General features: G+C 44.4%; 1 protein-coding gene across 2 annotated transcripts in view; it reads left to right on the top strand.

The window, feature by feature from the left end:
* The window catches only part of LOC147447113 (uncharacterized), a 137787-nt gene that overhangs the window by 88395 nt on the left and 22968 nt on the right, over window positions 1-26424 (top strand). For both annotated transcript variants that reach the window (XM_086523005.1, XM_086523004.1), the window contains 2 exons: window positions 20549-20689; window positions 20773-21069. In XM_086523005.1, coding sequence (XP_086379131.1) covers window positions 20549-20689; window positions 20773-21069 — 438 coding nt within the window. The remainder of the gene's footprint in view (window positions 1-20548; window positions 20690-20772; window positions 21070-26424) is intronic.

The raw sequence follows: 26424 nt of genomic DNA on the forward strand, positions 1-26424 counted from the left end.
GTTCTTGTAAGCGCCACTAGTGCCACATCAAAATAGGCAACCTACACCGCGAATAGAGCTTGTTGAGGCTCAAGCCCAAGTACTTCATGCGTCTCAGCAGGATGGGGAACACTCGCATGTTGCGGAGTCGGGGGCTCCAAAACAGGTTCCTTCCGTCCTTGAACAGGTGGTTAGGACGCCTATTCCATAGGTTATGCCAGTTCAGCCCGCCACCTTTCAGAGCCCGCATGCTGTCTTGAATGGACAGGGAACTGGTTGCCAGGAAATGCATCCAGTTTTTCCAACCACCCACGGTACATCCTGGGGTGGATCTGTGTTCCAGAGTATGGCTGGTTATGCGCCTGGAAGTCAACCGTACATGCCAGGAACAATGTTTGGGGGTATGCAAGCCAAGATGCCAAACCCCATGTATGGTAGCATCGACATGCAGCATGGTTTTTAGAACAACCAGGGCCAGTTTGGGGTGCCACAGTCTCATTTTGGCATGGCTGGTTTTTCTGGACAGCAGCTAGATACGGCACGTGTCGCAAAATGTTAATGGCCAAGATGAGCCGATGATGCCTACTACTGTGCCCATGTTGCAAACAATTCCTTATGACAATTTGGGGGACACTAGAAAAGCCGAAAGCTTACAAAGAAGGTGGTGCAACTGTAAAGTTTAGCATTTTCAGCGGCTTCGAGGATAAGGCAAAGGCTCTCACTTTCCTCCAACAGTTTGATACAGCTTATGCAGGAGGGAATTTTACATAGGCCTCTAAGGTCAGGAAAGCTGCCACTTTCTTGAAGGACAATGGGCTTACATGGTGGACGACATTGTTAATGCAGGATAGGCACCCGCCACTTAGGTCTACTTCAAGCAAATTTTTGCATCTGCTTGGCTGTCAAATGAATTTGAAGCCGACGTCATGACAGGTTGGGACCAGCTTACTTCGGCTACATGCAAGAGCTTGCTGGAGTACAATCGGAGGTTTTGTAAAGCATTACTCTCAGTGACCTCCTACAGATTTGTGCCATTGACAGAGCAGATAGAGAAGTATTGTTGTGGGTTGCCTAAAGGGCTTCGGGGCTACTGTACCTAGAACAGAGTGGCTACCCTCACTCAGCTTATGGAAGTTGCTGACACTGGTCTTGCCTTGTTGAAAGGAGAGGACAGTGGGTTTCCGAGCAACAAGAAAGGAGGGCAACAAAAGAAAAATTCAGTGAAGAAGCCCTTTGTGAAAACAACTCCCGAAGCTTCACAGGGGTCAAAAAAGGCCACCATAGACAAGGATTCAGCCGGGACTTCTGGAGCGCAGGCAAAGAAAGAGAAAAGGAAGCCTTTTGTGCGTAAGTCGCTCGAGGAAAAGGTCTTAATGGTTGAAAACTAATGCTTTATATACGAGTAGCGTGGTCACTTTGCTACCAATTGTCCACAAAGGAAAAGACCTGCTGACTCAGATGATAAAGAGGACAAGAAAGGCAAGAAGCTTAAACCCACGGCAGGTTTGGTTCCAGATATGGTGGGTGACAGGCCGAGTACAGATGCCAGCGAGTTATGGAGAGCATGGGGTAAAGTTAGAGATCAGACGGCACTCATCTTCTTTGATCCAGGTGCCAAAGCAAGCTTTATCTCTCCAGAGTTAGCTATGAAGCTGGGCATCATAGCTGAAGAGATGGGATACACAACAGAGGCAGGGTTGGCATGTCTTGGCCACTCAGAGTGTGTTATTCCCGTTATTGGAAAGCCGCGTCTGCATATTCAGTCATATGTAGACACAAGAATTTTATATCATGCCATTGAAAGGGTGCGATGCGCTACTTGGAATTCCGTGGATGTTTAGAGTACATGGCGTGTTGGATGCCTTCGGCAAGCAGATCACCCTTCAGCATAGGGACAAAACTCATGTTTTGGATGTAAAGCTCAAAGGGGAGTCTGTCCCTATTGTATCTGCTTTGGCTATCACTTCTGTAATAAAGAATCATCTTTCTGTGTACTTGATTTTTGCACGCGATGTCTTAGATAATTGTTAGTCAAGTTTATCCGTGTTAGATAAAGAAAGGTCTGCATTGTTGCGAGAGTTTAGTGATTGTTTTTCTGATTCATTACCGTCGCAATTGCCGCCAGAGAGACCTGAGGACCATCGGATAGATTTGGTGCCAAGTGTAGCCCACCAAATAGACCTCCCTTCAGGGTTAGTGCGGTGCAGATTATGGGCCAGGTTGAGGAGTAATTAGAGAAGAGGCTGATTCAGCCTAGCTCTTCACCCTTTTGCTCCCCAGTGCTTCTAGTGCAGAAAAGAATGGCTCATGGCGCATGTGTATTGATTACCGTGCGTTGAATAAGAATACCATCAAGAATAGGTTTCCTATTCCTAGAATTGATGATATTCTTGATCGTTTATAGGGTGTTGCAATTTTCACCAGGATAGACCTTAAGAGTGGGTACCATCAGATTCGTATAAAGCCAGAGGATGTGCACAAGATTGTGTTTAGAACGACATTTGGTCTTTATGAGTTTCTAGTGATGCCGTTTGGGCTGTTTCTGTCACGTTCAACAGAATGATGGACTGGATTTTCCGCTCGCATCAACAGTTTGTTGGGACGTTCTTCGATGACATGATAGTCTATTCGAAGAATGGAAGAGGAGCATAGGCGTCACTTGACCATTGTGTTCTAAGAGCTGCGCAGTCATTACGTGTCAATCCTACGAAAAGTGAATTCTTCTTGGAAGAGATCCACTTTCTAGGCCACATAGTCTCAAAGTATGGTGTCAGAACGGATCCCGCAAAGGTCAAAGCTATTAACACATGGCTAGACTTGAAGACTGTGCACGATGTCAGAAGCTTCTTGGGATTGTGTTCCTACTATAGAAGGTTTATTAGGAATTTTGCAGAGATAGCATCACCTCTTCACGCTTTGCAAAAGAAAGAGGTCACAGAAAAGAGATTTCAGCTTTTAGTCTCTTAAAGGAAAAGTTGACTTCAGATCCAGTAATTGTTTTGCCAAATCTCAGGAAGTCATTTGTGGTCTAGCGTGACGCGTGTGGCAGTAGCATCGGAGCAGTGCTAATGCAAGATGGACGGGTAGTAGCTTATGAAAGCCGAATTTTGCAAGGGCCAGAGAGGACTATGCAAGTCTATGAGAAAGAGCTCTTGACCGTGATTCATGCGCTTTCTAGTTGGAAGCACTACCTCTTAGGTGCTGATTTTGTTGTCCAAACAGACCATCAAACCTTGCGTTACTTCTTGACACAATCAAAGTTATCCGAAAAGTGTATGCGATCGGCAAACATTCTTTCTATGTTCCACTTCCAGATTATGCATATGGAAGGCAAGAAAAAATGTTGTGGTTGATGCGTTATCAAGGAAGCCACAAATTTTAGCTATGTCAATTCCTTATCATGAGCTTGATGACATGAAGGAACAGTATGCTACTGATGAAGATTTTACCAGGATCCTTGAATAGTTGCAAGAGAGGCAACATCATGAGCACTACCTCCTCATAGATAATTTTATGATGATGCATGGGAGACTTTGGGTCACTAGGCCATTGCGACATAAGGTCATGGAAGAGAGTCATGTCCCACCATATGCAGGGCATCGTGGTATTAATGCGACAGTGAAAGCGGTAGAGACATTCTTCTATTGGCCTACCTTGAGGAGAGATGTGGATGCCTTTGTGCGAGCATGCGTGATTTGCCAAAAGGTCAAGTTGGATAGGCAAAAGCCACCAAGGTTGTTACAACCACTGACGATTCCGGATAAGCCATGGGAAAGCATTGCTATGGACTTTATCTTTGATCTTCCAAGAACCCCAACAAGGAATGCTGGTATATGGACTATTATCTGCAGGTTCAGCAAGTCGTCCCATTTTATCCCTCTTAGGAAGAAGATAAAATATGATCAGATGGCACGCTTGTTCATGTACAATGTATGTAAGTACCATGGCATGCCACAATCGATTGTCAGTGATCGTGATCCTCGCATGACAAGTTTGTTTTGGAGAGGATTGTGTAGCTAATTGGACTATTTTTTTATTTTTAATGATTGTGTTGCTAATTGGACTATTTTCTTATTTTTAATGATTAATTTCTTTTTTAGGATATTTTATTATGTGCACTAAGAACTGTTAAAAGATTGTAGCTACAGGAACTGCCATCAAGAACGGACAACTCTGATGTGTCATTTGATGGGTGACGGTAAACATCGCGAAGGAGTTTCCGTACGTTCGGTGGAAAGGGCCGGGTTACGAGTGTCCCTGATGCGTCACATGATGGGTGACGGGTGCATCAGTAAGGGGGCATCCCGTAGGCTAAGGAGGAAATCCGAACTGAGTAAGAAAATACGCGTAAGAACGCAAGCACAAGAATAAAGATGGGTTCAATGAAGCTTTTTACAAAAAGCAAGAACAATCGCGGGAAGGCATACGCTTTCCCGCGAGTAATCTATGTTTGCATTGCATTCGTGCATGTGGTTGCATCCAGGGACGCCTGGGAAGTGTTGTGAAATGCATTGGTTTTAACTTATAAGGTTTTATTGAGTTTTTGGGCAGGTTCAGACCAATTTTAAAATATGCCGGCCGCCCACTTAATAAGTGGACAACCACTTAGAAGATAAAGCAACAAAATCAGCCAGCGAATTCTCTCTCCCGATTTCGTGTAGAACAACGGAAAAAAAAAAAAAAAAAAAAACGGCCGCGAACTCTACTTGAGCAGCTATTCGTGCCGTGGCTAGGAAGCTATAAAAGCACCACATGCCCTCACTCAAAGGGGGGTACCAACGTCAGCAAGAGAAGACTCTGCCGCAAGAGATCGGGAGACTACGAAGCACGGAAGTCGTTTTTTTCCCGCGAAAGAGCGACAGGTATCTATTGTGGATTTGCCATACGAATTGTTGTCGCGTGTTTGTGTGGTTTGTTTTGCAGGAATATCCCGTCTTACGGGAAGGCCCTTCACGGGAAGTACGGCTTCACGCCTAAGTCCCTTACGGGAAAGTACGGCTTCGCGCTTAAGTCCCTCACGGGAAGGAACGGCCTTGTGCCCAAGCCCTTTACGGGAAAGCACGACCTTCGGGTCTAAGACTACAGAACGGAGGGGTTTCCTCGGGTTCTCGTGCTTGTATAAGAATTCTCCCTGAATAAAAGAATACTCTTAACGGGGGGGGGGCCAGCCCATCTTCTGGTCCCCAATACTGTGTCGATCTTCTCCCTTCTCTCATGTTTTCAAGGTATTTTAATTTTCAGATTTTCAAGTGCTCGTGTACGCTCCCGTTTTGTGACAGTGGTATTAGAGCTCGGACTCTGTTTCTCTGCAAAGAAGGACGATTCCGGGAAGAATGGGAAGAACCATGCCGAGCCAAGGGAGAAGCGTTGAAGAGGAGCTTCAACAAGTGCAAGCTCAGCTTGCGGAGTTGCAACAAATCTTACTGTTGCCAGACGTCCAAAAACTTTTGGGCGGAATGAAGAAAACGAATGGAACTGATGCAGCCAAGCATCCAGACAACACTGTTGGCGTGAGACCACAGGAGGCAAGAGAAGAAGAACGTGCCGAGGCGCACAAAGGATCTTCGGAAGGCCAGGAAAAAGAGCTCTCTCTGCTAGACGAGAGCAAGGACATCTCTATCTCATCTCCATCTTACTCTCCTTCTACTTCTCGATCATCTCGTCAGAAGAAGGAAGCGGCTACTACTGCCACTACCATACATCGACCTAAAGATAAGCCTCGATTCAAGAAGCATGGTCCCAAGTCTCAACATCGCATGAGAGTCTTCAAATCAAGCGACAAGGACATCAAGTTCGAAACCTACAATGGACAGAGAGACATCTCGAAAGCACTGTCCTTCATCAGACAGTTTGAAGTCGCCTTTACCAATGGGCACTTCACAGAAAAATCCAAATTACGCCATGTGGGGATGCACCTCAAGGAAACGGCCAGTAATTGGTGGTTAGCCAAGATTCTGGAAGGTTCTCAAGCCAGAACTTGGGAGAGCTTCAAATCTGAATTTTATGAACAATTTCTTCCACCTTACTTCGAGCAGGACATACGGAAGGAATGGGATTGGCTTGCCCAGAAGGAACATGAAAGAGTAACGACTTATGTGGACAAGTATTGGTCGGTTCTTCTGAAGGTCACTCCCTTCATGAAGATTGCCGACGAGGAAAAGAAAAGAAAATTCAAAGCGGGTCTCCAACTGCAGCTTCGAAAGAGTATGAAGGTGTATCCGCATGATACTCTTCAAAGGATGATGGAGTCATCAATCATTGCTGAGGATTTGCACTCAACTGGGACGCCCAGAAAGATGGAGCATAGCACTTACCGTGCAAGGCAAAGAGGGGTCTACGATGACCATGGGGGCCAACGAAGAAAACGTCCTCCATCTAGAGACGATGATCATTCTAAGAAGCCAGAGAGTACTGGCAAGCGAACAAAGTACCTTTCTCCTACTCAACTTCAAATTTTCAGAGAGGAAGGAAGATGCTTCTACTGTGGCGAGAAAGGACATATGAAACCGGATTGCCCGCTAAAGCAGCAATGGCAAGAACAAGCCTCTACGAGGCAAGAGAAAGCAAGGAAGGAACCCGCTCCACCAAGTTCGAACTCAATCCCAGATGTTCAAGGAAACACAGAATCTGAGAAAGGGAAGCGTCAACTTCTGAAGGGTTGGGGGTCTTTGAACAACCAGCGAGTACTGATTCTTTATGATCCAGGATCCACGGATAACTTCATCTCCCTGGATACTGCGGAACGATTGTGCCTCACACCGGCTCAGCTTGGCACACCGGTTACATCCGGATCGGCATTCGAGGGGTTGACAACCAATGCAACTCTCGTGCAAGGACAGCTCAATCTTCGGATTGGCGAGTACAAGGACCGCGAATCTTTTTTGATGGCACCCATCGAGGGATGTGATATCATCTTGGGTATGCCATGGCACTTTCACATGACACCTATTCCCGATTATGTGGAAAAGACCCTCACTTTTGATCATGGGGGTAAGAAAATAAAGATTCAAGCAGATGCAGGAGATTGGCAGTTCCCAATTGTCAGCCATATCTCCATTAAGAAAGAAATGAAGAAGTGTGTTTCTGCTTACTTGACTTTTGCAAAGGATAAAACTAGTAGGGACTCTCTCTCTAGTCGGGAAATTAAGCGTCTTCAATTTATTGAAAAATACAAGGATTGTTTCACGGAAACACTTCCTGATGAACTCCCTCCGGTACGCCCGGAAGATCACCGCATAGACCTCATACCGGGTAGCTCACCTCCCAATCAACCCCCTTATCGGGTGAGTCTTGCTCAGCAAGAGGAAATTTTGAAGCAAGTCAACGAGCTTCTAGAGAAAGGGTTAGTACGGCCCAGTGCCTCACCCTTCTGCTCTCCAGTTCTACTGGTGCAGAAGAAAGATGACACGTTTCGAATGTGCGTAGACTACCGGTCTTTAAACAAGATCACAATCAAGAATCGCTTTCCGATCCCTCGGATTGATGATATGCTTGATAAGTTGCAGGGTGCAAGTGTCTTTAGTCGCATAGACTTAAAGAGTAGGTATCATCAGATACGGATCGCCCCTGAGGATGTCCATAAGACTGCTTTCCGCACAACCTTTGGACTATATGAATTTTTGGTAATGCCTTTCGGCTTGACCAATGCTCTTGCGACATTCAATTGCATGATGGACCGCATTTTCAGCCCGTATCGAGCTTTTACGGGAGTATTCTTTGACGACATACTCATCTTCTCTAAGTCAGAAGAGGAACATCGGAAGCACTTAGACTTAGTGTTTCAAGAATTGCGAAAGCATGAGTTGCATATGAATGCAAAGAAGAGCGAGTTCTTTCTCTCAGAGATACACTATCTCGGCCATATAGTCTCTCACAATCAAGTGAGTATGGATCCTGCCAAGATCCGAGTGGTAGAAGATTGGCCTATTCCCACTACGATACATGATGTACGTAGTTTCCTGGGATTATGTTCATATTATTGAAGGTTTGTCCGAGGATTTGCTCATGTAGCAGGACCACTTCATGACTTGACAAAGAAGAAGATTCCTTTCAGATGGGGATCGAGACAACAAGGAGCTTTTTATCGGCTCAAGTACTTGCTAAGCCATGGGCCTATTTTGATAGTGCGTGACTTAAGAAACCATCTGAGGTTCACTGCGATGCTTCAGGCGATTGCATCGGGGCAGTGTTAAACCAAGAAGGCCATGCAATGGCCTACGAAAGCAGACGGCTTAAGGATGCAGAGTTGCATGCATTAATCTACGAAAAGGAACTCACGGCTGTGATTCACGCCTTATCCAACTGGAAGCACTATCTTCTAGGAGTGGATTTTGTGATCAAGACTGATCACCAGAGTTTGCGGTATTTTCTTACGCAAAGGAAACTATCTGAGAAGCAGATGAGATGGGCAAACTTTTTGTCTATGTTTAACCTCCAGATCGTTCATACGGCTGGGAGTAAGAATGTGGTCGCAGACGCATTGTCTAGGCGGCCAAGGGTGAACGCTATCACTTCGGTGTATCACCAAGAATTAGAAGCACTACCAGATTTGTATCCGAATGATCCAGACTTCTCCACCATTTGGGAAAAGCTACATCGTGGAGAGAATGAGTTTCCCTATTCCATTCGGGACGGTTATCTCTAACACCATCAGGCCATATGTGTGGCGGAACCATTAAGAAAGAAGATCATGGATGAAGCACACGCTTCGCTTTATGCGGGTCATCGGGGTATTCTCCCTACGACCTTAGCAATGGAAAGATATTTCTTTTGGCCTAGCCTTAAAGCAGACATTGATAAGTATGTCAGGGAATGCTTGGTTTGCCAAAAAGTGAAGTATGATCGGCATAAGGCGCCTGGGTTGCTACAACCATTGCCTGTGCCTAATGAACCTTGGGAAAGTATTGCCATGGACTTCATCATGGACCTCCCTAGAACTCAGACTGGAAATGATGCGATCTGGACCATTGTGGACCGGTTTAGCAAGCAAGCACACTTTATACCAGTCAAGAAAACGATCAAAGCAGATCATATGGCTAGGGTCTTTCTAGCACAGATCTTTAAGCATCATGGAATGCCTAAGTCTATTGTGAGCGATCGAGATCCTCGCATGACAGGAAATTTTTGGCGTGCCTTGATGGATAATCTTGGTACAAAGCTGAATTTTTCATCTGCCTACCATCCTCAAACGGACGGGCAAAGTGAGATAGCCAATTCCATAGTATTGGATATGTTAAAAGCTTATGTGTCAGACCGGCAATCTGACTGGGAGAAATATTTGCCTCTTGTCGAGTATGCGTATAACAATACCATACACTCATCGGCGGGGAAAGCACCTTTTGAGATTCTCTATGGTAAGCCTTTGCTTCCACCCATCCTTTTAACTAAGGATAAGATCTTTGTAGCAGATGAGTTTGTCCGGGATTTGGACACCGCCTATGGGCAAGTTAGGAGAGCTATTCTACGCTCTCAAGGAAAGCATAACAAAGCTGCAGACAAGTAGAGAAGGAATCTAGACTTAACAGTCGGACAGTTAGTCTTACTCAAGTTTGAGAAGGCAAGACTTAAGAAACAAGCGTCTCACAAGGGGAAGGTGGTAAAACTTTCTACCCGTTACTATGGGCCGTTTAAGATCACTGAGCGAGTGAATGATGTCACCTTCCCTATAGAGCTACCGCTTAATTGGAAGATCCATAATGCTTTCCATGTCAGTTTACCCCGGCCGACCGCCTCCAAGCCAGCCTAGTGTTGAGGAACCTCCTGAGGTTGAGGAAACAGAAGAAATACTCCAACCGGAGCAGATAGTAAGTCATCAAGAGCGGCCTCTCAAATCCGGAAAGATAACACGGAAGTATTTGGTTAAGTTTAAGAACTACTTGAATCTAGATGCTCAGTGGATGACGCAGGAGGAATTAGCAGCTTATCTCGAGATATTGGGGGTATATGTCCAAGCACTACAGTTGAGGTCAACTGTTTAGAAGCCAGAGGGATGTTGCTAATTGGACTATTTTCTTATTTTTAATGATTAATTTCTTTTTTAGGATATTTTATTATGTGCACTAAGAACTGTTAAAAGATTGTAGCTACAGGAACTGCCATCAGGAACGGACAACTCTGATGTGTCATTTGATGGGTGACGGTAAACATCGCGAAGGAGTTTCCTTACGTTCGGTGGAAAGGGCCGGGTTACGCATCCAGGGACGCGTGGGAAGTGTTGTGAAATGCATTGGTTTTAACTTATAAGGTTTTATTGAGTTTTTGGGCAGGTTCAGACCAATTTTAAAATATGCCGGCCGCCCACTTAATAAGTGGGCAGCCACTTAGAAGATAAAGCAACAAAACCAACCAGCGAATTCTCTCTCCCTATTTCAGGTAGAACAACGAAAAAAAAAAAAGGTCGCGATCTCTACGCGAGCAGCTATTCGTGCCGTGGCCAGGGAGCTATAAAAGCACCACATGACCTCACTCAAAGGGGGGTACCAACGTCAGCAAGAGAAGACTCTGCCGCAAGAGATCGCGAGACCACGAAGCACGGAAGTCGTTTTTTTCCCTCGCAAGAGCGACAAGTATCTATTGTGGATTCGCCATACGAATTGTTGTCGCGTGTTTGTGTGGTTTGTTTTGTAGGAATCTCCCGTCTTACGGGAAGGCCCTTCACGGGAACTACGGCTTCACGCCTAAGTCCCTTACGGGAAAGTACGGCTTCGCGCCTAAGTCCCTCACGGGAAGGAACGGCCTTGTGCCCAAGCCCTTTACGGGAAAGCACGACCTTCGGGTCTAAGACTACAGAACGGAGGGGTTTCCTCGGGTTCTCGTGCTTGTATAAGAATTCTCCCTGAATAAAAGAATACTCTTAACGGGGGGGGGGGGGGGGGGACCAGCCCATCTTCTGGTCCCCAATACTGTGTCGATCTTCTCCCTTCTCTCATGTTTTCAAAGTATTTTAATTTTCAGATTTTCAAGTGCTCGTGTACGCTCCCGTTTTGTGACAGATTGTTTGAGAACATGGGCACTACGCTCAAGTTCTCGTCTTCGTTTCATCCACAAAGTGATGGGTAGTCAGAAGAGGCTAATTCTACTATCTTGGATCTGTTGAAATGCTATGTGTCGGATAATAAGGGCAAGTGGGAATAGTATTTTGCCTATGCTTGAGTATGCGTACAACAATACAGTGCATTCGTCCACAGGCAAGGCACTTTTTGAGATTGTTGAAGGTGGCAAAAAAGTTCCTCTCATTTTGCACACAAAGGACAAGATCTTTGAGGCAGTTCGATATGTTGAAAACATGGATGAAATGTTTAAGAAAATTAAAGTTTCCTTGGAGAAGACTCAAGCAAAGCATAAAAAGGCTACTGATTGTCAGCGTCGTGAATTGCTGTTATCACCTGGTGATTGGGTTCTGTTAAGGCTGGAGAAGGCAAGGTTAAAGAAGATGAAGGGCAAGGAACGGTTGTTTCCTAAGCTCATCACGTGTTACTATGGGCCTTTTTTAAGTGCTTGACAAGATCAACAATGTGGCTTACAGACTGAAATTGCTTGATGCGTGGAAGATTCATAATGTGTTTCACGTGAGTCGTCTAAGACCGTTCGTGGGTGATGTGCCAGAAGATATGCCAGATGAGGATCAGCCAGAAGTTGAGGAACTTGATGAGATCCTGGAACCTAAGCAAGTTTTGGCACATAAGGATAGAAAAGTTAAAGGACAGGTTGCAAGACACTACTTGGTGAAGTTCAAGAACTATCCGCCTATGGATGCAAAGTGGATGGAAGAGCATGAACTGTCAGAGTCACCAAATGTATTGCAGCTTTACCTTGAAGCCTTTGGGTTATAACCTACTTATGCCCCAACCCAACGTGTGTAAAGGAGGGGTAATGATAGGGCTAGTACATCAAATGTACATATGAATTTAGTGTAATAGATGGAAATGACAAAAGTATGAAGGTTTCATTAAGTCATTTGTATCTATGTGTTACGACCTTTCTTACGGATACATGCGATAATAAAAGAGTGCTGACAACACAAGATAATCAGTGGCATGTATTTATTGTATGCAATCAAGGTTGTTTGCGATTTCAAGAGGGGGGTATGTCACGAGGACGTGGCAACTGTTAACTATGTCACGAGGACGTGGTAACTGCTAACCTTAGTTGTTGGTTTCTTTCCAATGATTTTTGTTTTAATTTTTGAGACCCTCTTTTTGAAGTTGCAAATGGCCGGACATTGTATGGCCAATGTGAACGGTAGTTTCACCCGCAAACAAGAAGTTGGTCCGCATTGGAATTCGTATAGTAAGAGGATGTCGAGGCTCACTTCAAGATCATGTAGGTTCCCCCGTCGCACTTAGCAAGTTGGTGGATACTAGGAAGTGAACTCAATAAAGGCATAAAGCTAAGGTGGGGTCACCAAAGGAAAGTACTCGACAGTTGGGCCACATTGCATTTTTGGATGCGGTCCCAATGGGGATAGATGCTCAGAAGACCAGTGGGAGCCCAACGGAAGCATCTCCTAAAAATTAGGGAACTTCTATTTTGGGCCATGAAATCTGTTCGTGTCATTATCTCCGGAATGCCAAGGGGAACGTTTTAGAACTTTGCCGCAAAGTCAATTGCGCAACCAGTCGGGAGATTTTTAAGCGGCAACCCCGAAACGGGAAATTGCTTATAAATGCGCAAGTCGCACAATTTGGTGAACTTTCCTCTTGCCAAAAAATGGACGCTGAATTTTAAGCTGGGAAAGGGCTCATTTGTTGCCTGCCACACAGGTTAAGAGCTATTGACTGCAAGCGTTCCCTTTCATGTTCAGTGTGGTGCAAGAAGTCATGTCCTGCACACCTCACGCTGCTTTCTCTCTTCCCTACGTGCAGTATGAAGTGCTAGAGGGGCTAGCGATGGGTGTAGAAGACCACACGAGCAGAGAGAGAGAGACCACGAACGCTGTTGCAGAGAGAGGGAGAGAGAGAGCGTACGATTTTCGTAGTGTGTTTCTTGGGCACACAACTAAAAGCCCTATGTTTTATTATTATGTAAGGGTACAAACTTATGACCATTTAAATGGCCTTTGGGTGTGAACACACCCAAGTATAAAAGAATGAATAAATGAGTAAGAGAGGCTATAAGAGGGCCTTTAGACCCAACATCCTCCCACTTAAAGGCCCGATGTGGTACCTTTAAGTAACTCCCACTAAGTGTAAGCAATGCTGATGTTGTGTCTTAGCAAGACACTTAGTGAGAACATCTGCAGGGTTATCCTGTGTCTTGACCTTTGTCAGTGTGACAAGGCCATCATCCAATACCCGTCGTATAAAATGGTACCGCACATCAATGTGTTTGGTACGAGCATAGAACATGGAATTCTTAGCGAGGCATACAACACTTTGACTATCACAACCAAGCACTGGAGCATATGCAGGAAGACCAAAGTCTGTGACCAACGTGCCAAGCCAAATAGCTTCCTTAGAAGCGTGTGTGGCTGAAATATATTCAGCCTCTGTAGTGCTCAATGCCACAATCTTTTGTAACCTTGAACACCATGAAATAGCACCTCTAGCAAGTGTGAATACATACCCACTGGTAGACTTTCTAGTGTCAAGATCACCTGCCATGTCCGAATCACAGAATCCCCGCAATGATAGTGTACCCTTGCCATAACATATACATGTGTCTAGTGTACCTTTTAAGTACCTGAATATGCTCTTCACTGCCTTCCAATGTGGTTTGCCAGGGTTAGACATGAACGTGCTAACAACTCCCACTGCATAAGCAATGTCTGGTCGTGTAGCAACCATGGCATACATCAATGAACCACAAGCTGAAGCATAAGGAATGCCTTTCATAGCATGAGCAGCTATATCATCTTTTGGGCAATCAAGCTTGCTAAGCTTTGTGTTTGTAGGTAAAGGCACACCAAGAGGCTTAGCATCAGCCATATTAAATCTCTCAAGTACTTTCTTGATGTACTTGTCTTGAGAAAGGAATAAAAGACGCTTCTTTCTATCGCTCCTAATACACATATCCAAAATATGTTCAGCTGCACCCAAATCTTTCATCGAGAAAGTTGAATTCAACTCCTTTTTCAAAGCATTCAAAGTGTCCTTATGCTTGCCAGCAATCAACATGTCATCCACATATAGGACTAGCACAATAAGACTACCATCAGGAGCCTTTTTAGTGTAAAGACAGTGATCTGCTTGACTGCGTTTGAAACCATGATTGAGCATAAAAGTATCAAACTTTTTGTACCAATGTCTAGGAGCTTGTTTCATCCCATACAAGCTGCGTTTTAGTTTGCATACCAAATGCTCTTTCCCTGGAATGACAAAGCCCTCAGGCTGTAGCATATACAGCTCCTCATCCAAGTCACCATGTAAGAAAGCAGTGATCACATCCATTTGATGAAGCTCCATATCCAAGATAGCACATAGAGCAAACAACACACGGAGAGTAGACATCTTCACTACAGGTGAGAAGATTTCCTGGAAGTCAATGCCTTCCTTCTCTGCATAACCCTTATCAACTAAACGCGCTTTGTATTTGGGTTTGTCATCAATACATTTGATCTTATAAACCCACTTGTTAGGAATAGCTTTCCTACCTTTGGGCAAATGCACAAGCTCCCATGTATTATTTGCATACAATGATTGCATCTCAGATTTCATAGCAAGCTCCCACTTACTATTGTCGTCACAAGACTTGGCCTCTTTGTATGTAAGAGACTCTCCCTCATTAGTCAACAAAACACAATCGAAAGATGGCTGGAACCTCTCTGGCTGACGTCTCTGACGTGTAGATCTCCTCACCCAATGATCTACATTTTCCGGTAAAGGGTCTACATCCTCAGGAATGATTCCATTATCATTTAGCGGTTGATTTTCAGCATTTATACCCTGCTGTAAATCATTTTCAGCCTGCTGGTCATTGTGTTCTACCCCATTTTGTGCATCTATTTGATGTCCATTCTCTTCTGGCTGTTGCACAAATGGTTGCTGCTCATTTTCAGGATCAATAGGCACCATATTTTCAGCCAAGAAAGGCTTTATGGTTGGCTGGTCATTATGAAATTTGACCCTCTTTTTATCATGGTCTACATATGTAGCATTTTGGAGCAATTTAGCCTCATTAAATACTACATCTCGGTTGCGTACAACCTTCTTGTAATAATCAGGTAGCCATACTCTGTAACCCATCTCACCCTCATCTCCATAACCCATGAAGATGCCTCTGATGGATTTCATGTCTAGCTCAGTCCTCTGATCTACATGCTCATGCACAAATGCCTCGCAGCCAAAAACACGCAAATGGTCATACGAAGCAGGTTTGCGAGACCAAACCTCTTTAGGGATGCCATTGTCCAAAGCACGATTGGGAGAACGGTTGCATACATGAACTGCAGTTTTCAAAGCCTCTCTCCACAATTCTTGCGGAAGATTAGCTGTGGACAACATGCAACGTATCCTCTCACAAATTGTGCGGTTATATCTCTCAGCCACGCCATTAGATGATGGATTATAAGGGGCTGTTAACTCCCTTTTAATACCATGCATCTCGCAAAAAACATTAAATTCACGTGATACATACTCTCCCCCATTATCTGTTCTTATGGCCTTTAACTTGAGACCTTTTTGTGTGGTCACAAAAGCATGAAATCTTTTAAAAGCGTAAAAAACATCACTCTTGTTTTTAAGTACATACACCCAAGTCTTTCTACTGAAATCATCAATGAAAGATACAAAATAGCGTGCACCACCATGTGAGCTCACAGGCATAGTGCAAACATCTGAATGTACTAAATCAAGAGCATGCAACTTTTTAGAGACACCAGACGAATAAGAGAACTTCACTTGTTTACCATAGATACAATCTTTACAAAATTCAAGGCAAGGACCTTTTACATGAAATCTCCCAAGAGAGGAGAGAACCTGTAGTCCTTTCTCACTCATATGGCCAAGTCTCTTATGCCAAAGTTCCATTGGAGAATGAACTTCAGCCATAGCAACAAACTTGCCAGGTAAGGCCTTGCAATGCAAATAGTATAAAGTTCCCCTTTTGCTGCCCTTCACAATCAACATAGAAACCTTTTGTATTTTCCAAGAGCCACCACCAAAAGTAGTGAAGTAGCCCTTTACATCCAGTTGCCCAACTGATAGCAGACTCTTCTTAATGCCAGGCACATACCTAACACCATGCAAAACAAGTTCTTGGCCATTTTCCAAAGCCAAGTGAATGGTGCCAGCACCCTCAATGTCACATGCATAGTTATTACCCAAGTAAACTTTACCCAGGTTACCTGCAGTGTATTTGGCAAAAGACTCCAAAAAAGGAGTTACATGAAATGAGGCACCGCTGTCTACTATCCAAGACTGGGACAGCCCATCATGAGTTGAAAGCAAAGCATCAATAAGGTCTGGCTTCATGATATACATATCACTTGCCATAGCCACAACATCATCAAAGACACTCGAAGCTACGACAAGTGCTTCGTCCACATCAAGAATTTCCTCTATGACCACACTAGAGGCCACATTTGCCTTGCCAACATCCTTGGAAGAAGAGGAGGTGTCATCATCACCTTTAGCATCTTTTGCATCCTTCTTTTTCTTACCCTGCTCTGCTGCTTCTTTCTCTCAAGCTCTTGCTTGTAAAATCTGCAATCAGGCTTTTTATGCCCTTTGCGTCCACATTGATAGCATGTTATATCTTGAGATTTTCCCTTGCTCTTACTTCTACTCTTGCCCCTGTTAGCTACATTGTTCCTTTTCTTTGACCTGCCCCTTACATGATAAGCTGTGCCACTGCCTTCACCACTAGCTTTCCTCCTAATCTCCTCATTGAGAATGGAGCCTCTTACGCCATCATAGGTTAAAGCAACATTGTTTGACAATGACACAACAAGCGCTTCCCAACTGTCGGGCAAAGTCATCAAAAGAAAGATAGCTTTCAACTTGTCATCATATGGTTGCAGCCCTGAATCCTGAAGTTGACTCAAAACACCTGTAAACGCATTCAAATGCTCAGATGCAGGCTTTCCCTCATCCAATTCCATGTTTACAAGTTTCTGCATGAGATGAACTTGATTCATAGGAGTTTATTCTCATTCGAATTAGTCAACTTCTGCCAAATAGCATGTGCAGTGTCAAGACGCTTAATATCAGTAAGCACATCATCTGACACAACCATTTTTATATAAGCAATAGCCTTTTTGTTCAGCTTTGCCCAATCTGCATTTGACAAGTTTTCAGGTTTTGCTGCAAGTAATGCATCTTCGCAATCTTTAAGAAATAGAATGCCTTGCATTCTTTTCTTCCACAAATCAAAGCCAGTGCCATTAAATCTTTTGATTTCCATCAAAGACTTTGACTCACTACTACTTGTAGATGCATTGGAAGCCATTTCGATGCAAAATAGACCAAAAATTCACTGCTGTAATTTTATAACAGCAAGCTGCAAGTTGCAATTTTAGCCTCTTACAGGCTCAGAGAACACTATAGAAGTGCAAGGAAACGTAGCACTGGGTTACAAACACTTTATCCAAAGTGTACAGCAGTAAAAGAGATAAATTTCAGTAGTAAATACTGAAATTTCAGCACACACATGAAGCATACATCCTGTGCATGAATGCTCCCACTTCAGTAGTAAAACCAAAGTGCATTTGCAACAACCTCAAACCTGCAACTGAGGTGAAAGCACTGCTGCAAAATGTATTTTCAGCAATACATAGACTCAATAGGAATCATCCACAAGTAAATACATGTGTTTATTGTCACATAAACCTCCTGTATATGTGAGAGAGGTCTCAAACTCTGCTCAATTGTACCACAAATTGCAATACATGACACAAAGTGTCCAGAATTGCATCACATTTGCAAAAGCCCCAAAAGTTACTGCACAATTTACTGAAATTTCTGAAAAATCAGCAAAAGCCTTCAATTTCTCAACTCGAATCCCCGAGAATTTCTCCTGTAATTACACTTGTAGGTGTAGTAGACTTGAATAATCTTGCACTAATGTGCAAAACCCCCAAGTTTAAAGTGACAACTTGCTGAAATTTACTGAAATTTTAGCAAATAGGACAAAACCCCCAATTCTCCTGGTGGATTGGTGTTGCCCAAAGTGTCCCAAATGTACCTGTAACACTTGTGCTTGCTGTAATTAACAGAAAAACCTGTTTTTGAAGGGAAACAGCCTGAAATGACCTGTTTTCAGCATATAAGCACTTGTGGGCTGAGGTATTGTCTTCCTCGAGTCCGGGGAGGAGAGAGAAGACACTTGCGCTTGCTGTTTTTAGAGAGAGAAAATTGCATAGGAGAGAGAAAATGAAGATTTCTCGCGAGGGAATACGCACGGGAGTAGGGAACTTGGCTCTGATACCAGTTTGAAGTGCTAGAGGGGCTAGCAATGGGTGTAGAAGACCACACGAGCAGAGAGAGAGAGAGACCACGAACGCTGTTGTAGAGAGAGGGAGAGAGAGAGCGTACGATTTTCTTAGTGTGTTTCTTGGGCACACAACTAAAAGCCCTATGTTTTATTATTATATAAGGGTACAAACTTATGACCATTTAAATGGCCTTTGGGTGTGAACACACCCAAGTATAAAAGAATAAATAAATGAGTAAGAGAGTCTATAAGAGGGCCTTTAGACCCAACACAATAATGTGATTCTCCACAAGAGGGCTCTTCATTTGACTCATGTACAGTTGTGTGGTTACATGCGTTTTTACTGAGGCAAGAGCCTCCCTGAGCAGCAACAGGAGTAGGTAATTGCTGCTCCAAAAGCCTGCACCAGTGAGGGTGATAACCTCACCGTGCAGGTGTGATTTCAGCGTTGGTTATGTGCTGTATTTTTTATTGTTTTTCAGCCATACGGATGCGAGAACCCTTGAGAATAGTGCCTCATTGCTAGAGGGAAGTTCAGGGACTGTGTAGGGCTGAAAACAGGGCAAAAACCAGTAAATACAGCGTACTGAATTTACTGTTTTTGGGCACAAATCAGAGGTTTTATGCCAGTGGAAGTGAGTTCCAGCAAGGGAATTGGTTTCGGACAAGTTTTGGGGTTGTTATGTTGTCGAAATTTTGCCAAAACAGGTGGTATCTAGCTAGATACAGGTAAAGAATTCCCAGGACTCTACTTTGTAATTTACCCTACGAGCAGTAATGTGATGCCCCACAAGAGGGCTCTTCATTTGACTCATGTACAGCTGTGTGGTTACATGCGTTTTCGCTGAGGCAAGAGCCTCCCTGAGCAAGAATAGGAGTAGGTAACTGCTGTTCCAAAAGTAGGCACCGGTGAGGGTGATAACCTCATTGTACCGGTGCGATTTCAGCGCTGGTTATGCGCTATATTTTGATTGTTTTTCAGCCATACGGACGCCAAAACCCTTGGAATAGTGCCCCATTGCTAGAGGGCAGTTCAGGGACTGTTTAGGGCTGAAAACATGGCAAAAACCAGTAAATATAGCGTGCTGAATTTACTGTTTTTGGGCAGTAATCAGAGGGTTTATGCCAGTGTAAGTGAATTAAAGCAAGGGAATTGGTTTCTCGCAAGTTTTGGGGTTTATGCAAGTGGAAGTAAGTTCCTTTGCAAAGTACTTTGTGTGTGTGTGTGTGTGTGTCTAGAGTAAAGTAAAGAATTTCGGGTGAAAGCCAAAGCCTACCACCCCACGGGCCGGTTTCAGCAGAACCTGAACACATGTATGCCAGTTCAGAAGTTGGAGAGTTTGGTTTTGCAACGGCTTTAGCCTTCACTTTCAACCGCATTGTGTTTCCGCATCTTTTGCAGAGGCTGGATTTGGTTGAGAGGTGAGGAAGGGAAAGGTCAGGGTTTTGACTTGGGTTATTATCATTACCGGCTCTCTCTCAAGTATTATGGCACTTACCATGGTTATTTCAGAAGGCCTTAAACACAAAATTGGTGATCGTATTGACGTTCTCTCTCCGGTTTGGTGCGGTGTTTCTACGCTCGTGCCAACATCCGGGATTGGCTCTCGTGCACTCTAGCTGGTTCGGATGAAGGCAAAGTGGAGGAAATCATCTTGCTTGGCAAAGGTACTTGCATGGCTATTTTTTCATCAAAGGAACTTGCCTCTAGGGTCATTAGCCGCACTCCTCTTGGCTTCGAGGACAGATAAGCAGGTGGGCTAGGATGAGCAGCGGGGCTGTGGGACGGCAGCTTGAGGGCGGGGGCCAGCGTGAGGCAGCAAGGGGAGAAGGCAAGGGGGTAGCGAGTGCAGGGAGACCCACAGAGCCGGGGGTGGGCCGGCGGGCGGGCGAAGCAGATTATGTCGTTTCCATTGGCGTGTATTTCTTTTCATGAGAAAGATTGTAATAATTGTATCTGTTTGATTGTTAATTTTGTGCCCAAGTAACTTTCAAGTTATCATATTAATGATGCTTCACTTTTTAACAACTTATCATAAAAAGGTATTATCGGACCTTGTTTTGGTCTCCTATGTCATTTTGGCCTAGAAGAAACGTCAGTATATGTATCTTTTTTTTTTTATGTGAAGCATGCCAAGATAGTAAAGTTCTTCCAGACTGCCCGCCAGGTCTTGGTTTATTGACATTTCTTTTTTACCAGGACATGGAAAATTTGAAAGAGCTGAGTTTTGAAGCTTTGATTATCGATGAATGTCAACGTTTAAAAGGAACTAAGAGTAGCAAATCACTTCGACAATTTGCCTCTCCATACCGTCTTCTTCTTCTTGGTGAGCCTATCAAGGTCAGTTACATGAGAATTTTATTCGCTACTCAGAAGCTGTTTAGAAATCACTTCTCTCAAATGTTATGTTTATGCTTTAATAGAATAATACAGAAGATTATCACTATATACTCCAAGAGCTTGCTGGAGGAAAGGACGATACGCCACAAGAAGAGAATGCTACATTGATGCAATTAAAAACGTTAGTGAGCAAGCACATTGTGCAAGAGGCAAAGCAAGAGTCTTCTAGTCCCATGGAATTTTGGGTGCCTGTCAAAATGACAGCATTTCAGCTGCAGCAATATTGTACGTTGCTGATAGAGAAATGTGACTCTCTTGTCCGTGGTAAGCGTGGTGATATTGCGTCATCTCCACAAGAACTTCTTCTGAAACTTCGTGAGGTTTTCTTCTATCTTGAAGCCTTTTAATGGTTTTATGTGCAAATTACTTTAACACGAGCGTGTTTAGCATGGGCAAGTTAGTCGCTGTTGTTTTCATGTTTTACTGGGGTCTATTCCTCACAAAGTGCTTTGGCTCACACATGCACACATTTAAGTATAATCAAATGCTATCAAGAATGAATTTGTATTTGTCTTAATGCATAGATTGTGATTGTATTATTGGCTCTTATGTGACTTGTGCTAGTCTTTATTATGGCTGTGCTTGCTTCTTATTTCGGGATTGTGATTGAAACGTAGTATGCTGGTATCAACCTTCTCCTGGGCATTGATAGCGTGAGAATGCAATAGTCCAATGCCTGTCGTTGGTCGGACCTCGATTGGAAAGCTTGGCATTGTCCCAAAATCTTTGGGCTTCCTTAAACATCGGAAACTTATGGAAAGTTGATGTTTTAAGCGGATTGGTTCACTCCACTAATCAAATTATGGAGATGAATTGGTGTGAAGAGAAATGGCAGAAGTTTGTAAACAACATTTGGGAGATTAAATGGCCAAGCTCAATGAAGATATTCACTTGGAAGGCATTGTGGGGGGCTATCCCAACTGGAAACAAGATTCTTGCCAGACGACTTGGCACAAAGCCTTACCTAGAAGCAAAGCAGCTTCGGAGGACCCTTGCATCTTTTTAAAGACTGCCTAGCCGTTCCTTGCGGGGTCTTGCTGCCAAAATGTGCAGATGGGTGCAAAGGAAGGTGCTCTTATTTATAAAGGACTTGGTCCTGGGAGGGAGAAACAAAGCAATTCTGGTGTGCAAATAAATTACCAGGTACTGTTACGTGAAGCAAATCTGGAAAAAGGAGCTCCAGGTCTTTGAGAGAAACTTTGTGGTAGTCCGATTCAAGGATATTGTGCACAAGCCGAAGAATGGATACATCCCCTAAGTTGTATCAGGGGCTCCGGCTGATAAATTGTACACCCCCTTTAGTGGACATGTAGTGCTCGAGGTTCATTGTACATTCTTTGATTAGTTTTTTTTAATCATCTTGACTCAAAATTGTGAGTATTGACTGAAAAAAAAAAAGAACATGTAAGGATCGTCCAAGCTATAAGCCAATAGGGCAGCCTAGTCGTGGAGATGTGTTTGTATAGAATCTCCTACAATGCTGAGCTGAGAGTGCTCCTTCAATTTGTAGAATTGGAGTGGGAGAGGACTTTCTATTTTTTAGTTGAAGGCTCTCTCTCTCTCTCTCATTTGTACACAGCTTATGGGACACCACCAGGGACAGGTATGCCAGGCTTGCTCTCGAGTCATCCAGACAGCTGGCATTACAGGGAGATACATCATGTTGGTATGCACAGATGAACTCATGGTTTCAGAGGCATGGTTTCAGCATGGACAGGCTGCCCCCTTTCCAGTATTCTCTTGATGCACCATCCTTGGCTCTTACACGGATGGAGACTACTAGACTCATTCGGCAGGATCTTATCCAGCTTGATAGCAAGAGGACATGGATAGAACCATCACGGGAGTTGGGTACGAAGAGGGTTTTCTATAGAGAACATCTTCTTCAACTCACGACAGACGGATTTGTCACACGGCCCAGTTACATGGACACACATCTATCTCATAGGTTACGATGTGCTATTGGCTAGATTCGCTCACCAGCTTGGGATTGAGACAGGTAGATTCAGAGGCATACCAGCAGACAGTAGGATATGTCAGTTATGCCATGCAGAGCCAGAGACAGAGTTTCACTACAAATGTCGCTGCACAGTCTACTATGAGATACGGGGACGCTTTCATTGTCTATTCAGAGATGGTTTTGACTCGTTAGACAGAGTCATGAGATATCAGGATCAAAGATGTCTCGGATTATTCCTACTTGAGATTCAGAGACATAGAGACGCTCTATTGAATGGGCAAAGACAGAGACAGTCCCAGAGACGCATCTCAGATTTCTTCAGTCTGAGTACCACAGAGTCAGAGGGGACACCGCCACCAGAGAGCTCGGTTCCCACCCATACACACATCAGCGGTACTCTCATTGATCGAGCTATAGAGTTAGGGAGATCGAGATAGGCTTCATGCTATTGCTATATTGTATCATGGTGACACTTATCCCCACTTTGTACCTTTATGGCATGATACCATTGCTCAGCCTACCAGCCACCCATAGGAGTCGGTAGCACTCCTATCAGTTCTTTGTTTGTAGTTTTCTTGTTTGTACCCAGACTTGGTACTAGACTCATCATTGTAATCAGTTGGTCTCATAGGTCATTTTGGCCTCTTGTAGACGTTAATATATCATTTCATTTCATTTCATCTCTCTCTCTCTCTCTCTCTCTCTCTCTCTCTCTCTCTCTCTCTCTCTCTCTCTCTCGTTCTCTCTCTCTTGTAGCCTCGTAGCCGCGAGCAGGGTCGCAGAACTGCCTCTCTCTCCTCTGGCTTGCAGCCTCGCTGCCCTGAGCAGGGTCGCAGAACTGCCCCTCTGATTTGGGGACCTTCATTGGATCATCACGGGAGGACAGGCCGCAGTGATGGATGGGAGGACATGGAGAAGCCTCTGGTGTCTATGATCTCGCGGCTCATTAGAGCCAAGGCTTCAGTACCACGTGCTATTGTACGAGCAGAGCTAGCTGCCCCCCCACTAGTGGTTGAGGCGCTCACCAGATCTGTCTCCTTCATACACCGCATGTGGGAACTTCACAGAGACAGATATGCACGCCTTGCACTTGAGTCCTCTTGACAGTTAGCTATGCAGGGAGATACAGCATGCTGGTATTGGGAGATGACATCATGGTTTCAGGCACATGGGTTCAACATAGACAGATTGCCTTCCTTCCAGTACTCACTGGATGCGCCTTCTCTGACTCTTACACAGTTCGAGATCACCAGGCTCATTCGCCAGGACTTGACTCAGCTACACACCAAGAGGACATGGATACAGCCAGCACATGAGCTGGGCTTTTGAAACCGGTCTGTAGGGCGGTAGACGTTGGCTTCACCCGATATTCTTTACTTTAGACACACACAGAGTACTTTGCAAAGGTAACCTGTAACGAGGATTAACACCTAAGTACACACACGGCTCGGAAGCTAGAATGCTCCGAGCAAACGCCGACAACCTGTAGGCCCCAAAATTGGCGCCCCTTTCGGTATTTCTTTATTCTTTAACAGAGGGAATAAAATTTGTGATCTCCTACAAGCTGCCCCGCACAATCTAGGCTAAGAAATACCTATTCTGGCCCGATTTCGGCAGCATAACTGTATCAGTATCCCCACGCAATAGGTGACTTTCTTGACGCATACGAACACTTTGCAAAACCTGGCGAGAATCTGCAGCACGCTGAATTCTCTGTTTTCTGCCCCGAAAATGCGCTAGTTCATCTGTACAGTGATCCCCTCGCGTCCCCGAACCTCCTGGGGGTATTAGGGTCCGTTTAGGGCCGAAACCCTAAACCTGCAAAAATACACAGCAGGCTGTAATTCCCTGTTTTGGGCTCCGTTTCGCGTGGCGGTCGCATCTGTAGCAAGACCTTGAGCTTCCGCACATGTAGGGCTACTTGCCCTTTGAGTCGGACTAGATTTCTGGCGTGAAACCTCTCGGAATCCACCTGTACCTACGGGGGGGATTAGCCGCTAGCTAATCCAGTACGTGTGCAAGAGGCTCTTGCCTTGGCAATCGCGCATGAACCCACATAACGGTACATTGGTCAAATGAGAAGCCCACTAGTGGGGCATAACATACTGCTCGTAGGGGGGAGAGAGGGCAGTGCGTAGCGTGCAGGGCATCACTCCTGGCACTGCACTGTACATAAGAGGGAAAGGAAGCACTCCATAGCTCTTAACTTGTGACAGAGAGTTGCAAATGAGCCTCCCAGCTATAAAATCAGCGCCAACTCTTCCTTGCATTGGAAAGTGCACAAAAATGTGACACTTGGCGCATTTACAAGCATTTTCCCGTTTCGGGTTCGCCGCCTCAAAATATCCCAACTAATCGCCCAGGTTACTTCGCGGCAGAGTTGTAAAATGTTTTCCTAGTCATACCGGAGGTAATGACGCGAACACATTTCTCGGCCCAAAATAGTAGTTCCGTAAATTTTAGGAGATGCTTCCGTTGGGCTCCCGCTGGTCTTCTGACCATCTATCCTCGTTGGGAACGCATCCAAAAATGCAATGTGGCCCAACTGTTGGATACTGTTGGTAGTCACACCTTGACTTTAGGCTTTTATTGAGTTCACTTCCTAGTATCCACCAACTTACTAAGTGCGACGGGGGGACCTATATGATCTTGCTCTGAGCCTAGACATCCTCTTACCATACAAATTCCAGTGCCAACCACTACCCATCTACGGGTGAAACTACCGTTCGCATGGGCCATGCAATGTCCGACCGTTTGCTACTTCAAGAAGAGGGTCTCAAAAATAAAACAAAACCCCTTGGAAAGAAACCAACAACTAAAGTTAGCAGTTGCCATGTCCTCGTGACATAGTTAACAGTTGCCACATCCCCGTGACATACCCCCCTCTTGAAATCGCAAACGTCCTCGATTGCATACCATAAATACACGCCACTGATTATCTTGTGCTATTAACACTCTTTTATCATCGCATGTATCCGCAAGAAAGGTCATAACATATAGATACAAATGACTTAATGGCCTTCATACTCTTGTCATTTCCATCTATTACACTGAATTCATATGTACATTTGATGTACTAGCTCTATCATTACCCCTCCTTTGTACACGTTGGGTTGGGGCATAAGTAGGCTGTAACCCAAAGGCTTCAAGGTAAAGCTGCAATACATTTGGTGACTCTGACAGTTCATGCTCTTCCATCCACTTTGCATCCATAGGCGGATAGTTCTTGAACTTCACCAAATAGCGTCTTGCAACTTGTCATTTAACTTTTCTGTGTCGCACGAACCCAAGTTCGCTTGGGCGTGTCAATTCCTAATCGTGTTTTTGAAGAGTGACAGGAATCCCAAGAAAGAAGGGCTTGTCCTGTCACAAAGTGATGACGTGGCGGATAGCAGAAACCCTAAAATTCCTACAAACCCTAATTTTTGCCAAAAACCCTAAATTCCGGAAATCGCGGAGGCGGATTATTAATTTTTTTAATTTATTTTTTGGAATATGATGAGCGACGCGAATTTTGCTTTTGCTTTTTTTTTATAAAAAAAAGAGAAAAGGCTCTCTAAGAGAGAGAGAGAACTGATGCTTTTGATTTTAAAAGCTTTTGGGGCTCTGCTTTTGGGCATCCCTTGTAACCTTTAAATTAGTGGTGAGGGCCTCACTTCTCAGAGCATCTGGACGCAGAGTCTGAGAGTGAAACCCTAACCGCTCTCTTGTACTT

The sequence above is a fragment of the Adiantum capillus-veneris genome, chromosome 11 (assembly GCF_014529385.1).
Source record: "Adiantum capillus-veneris isolate H3 chromosome 11, ASM1452938v2, whole genome shotgun sequence".
NCBI classification, from domain to species: domain Eukaryota; kingdom Viridiplantae; phylum Streptophyta; class Polypodiopsida; order Polypodiales; family Pteridaceae; genus Adiantum; species Adiantum capillus-veneris.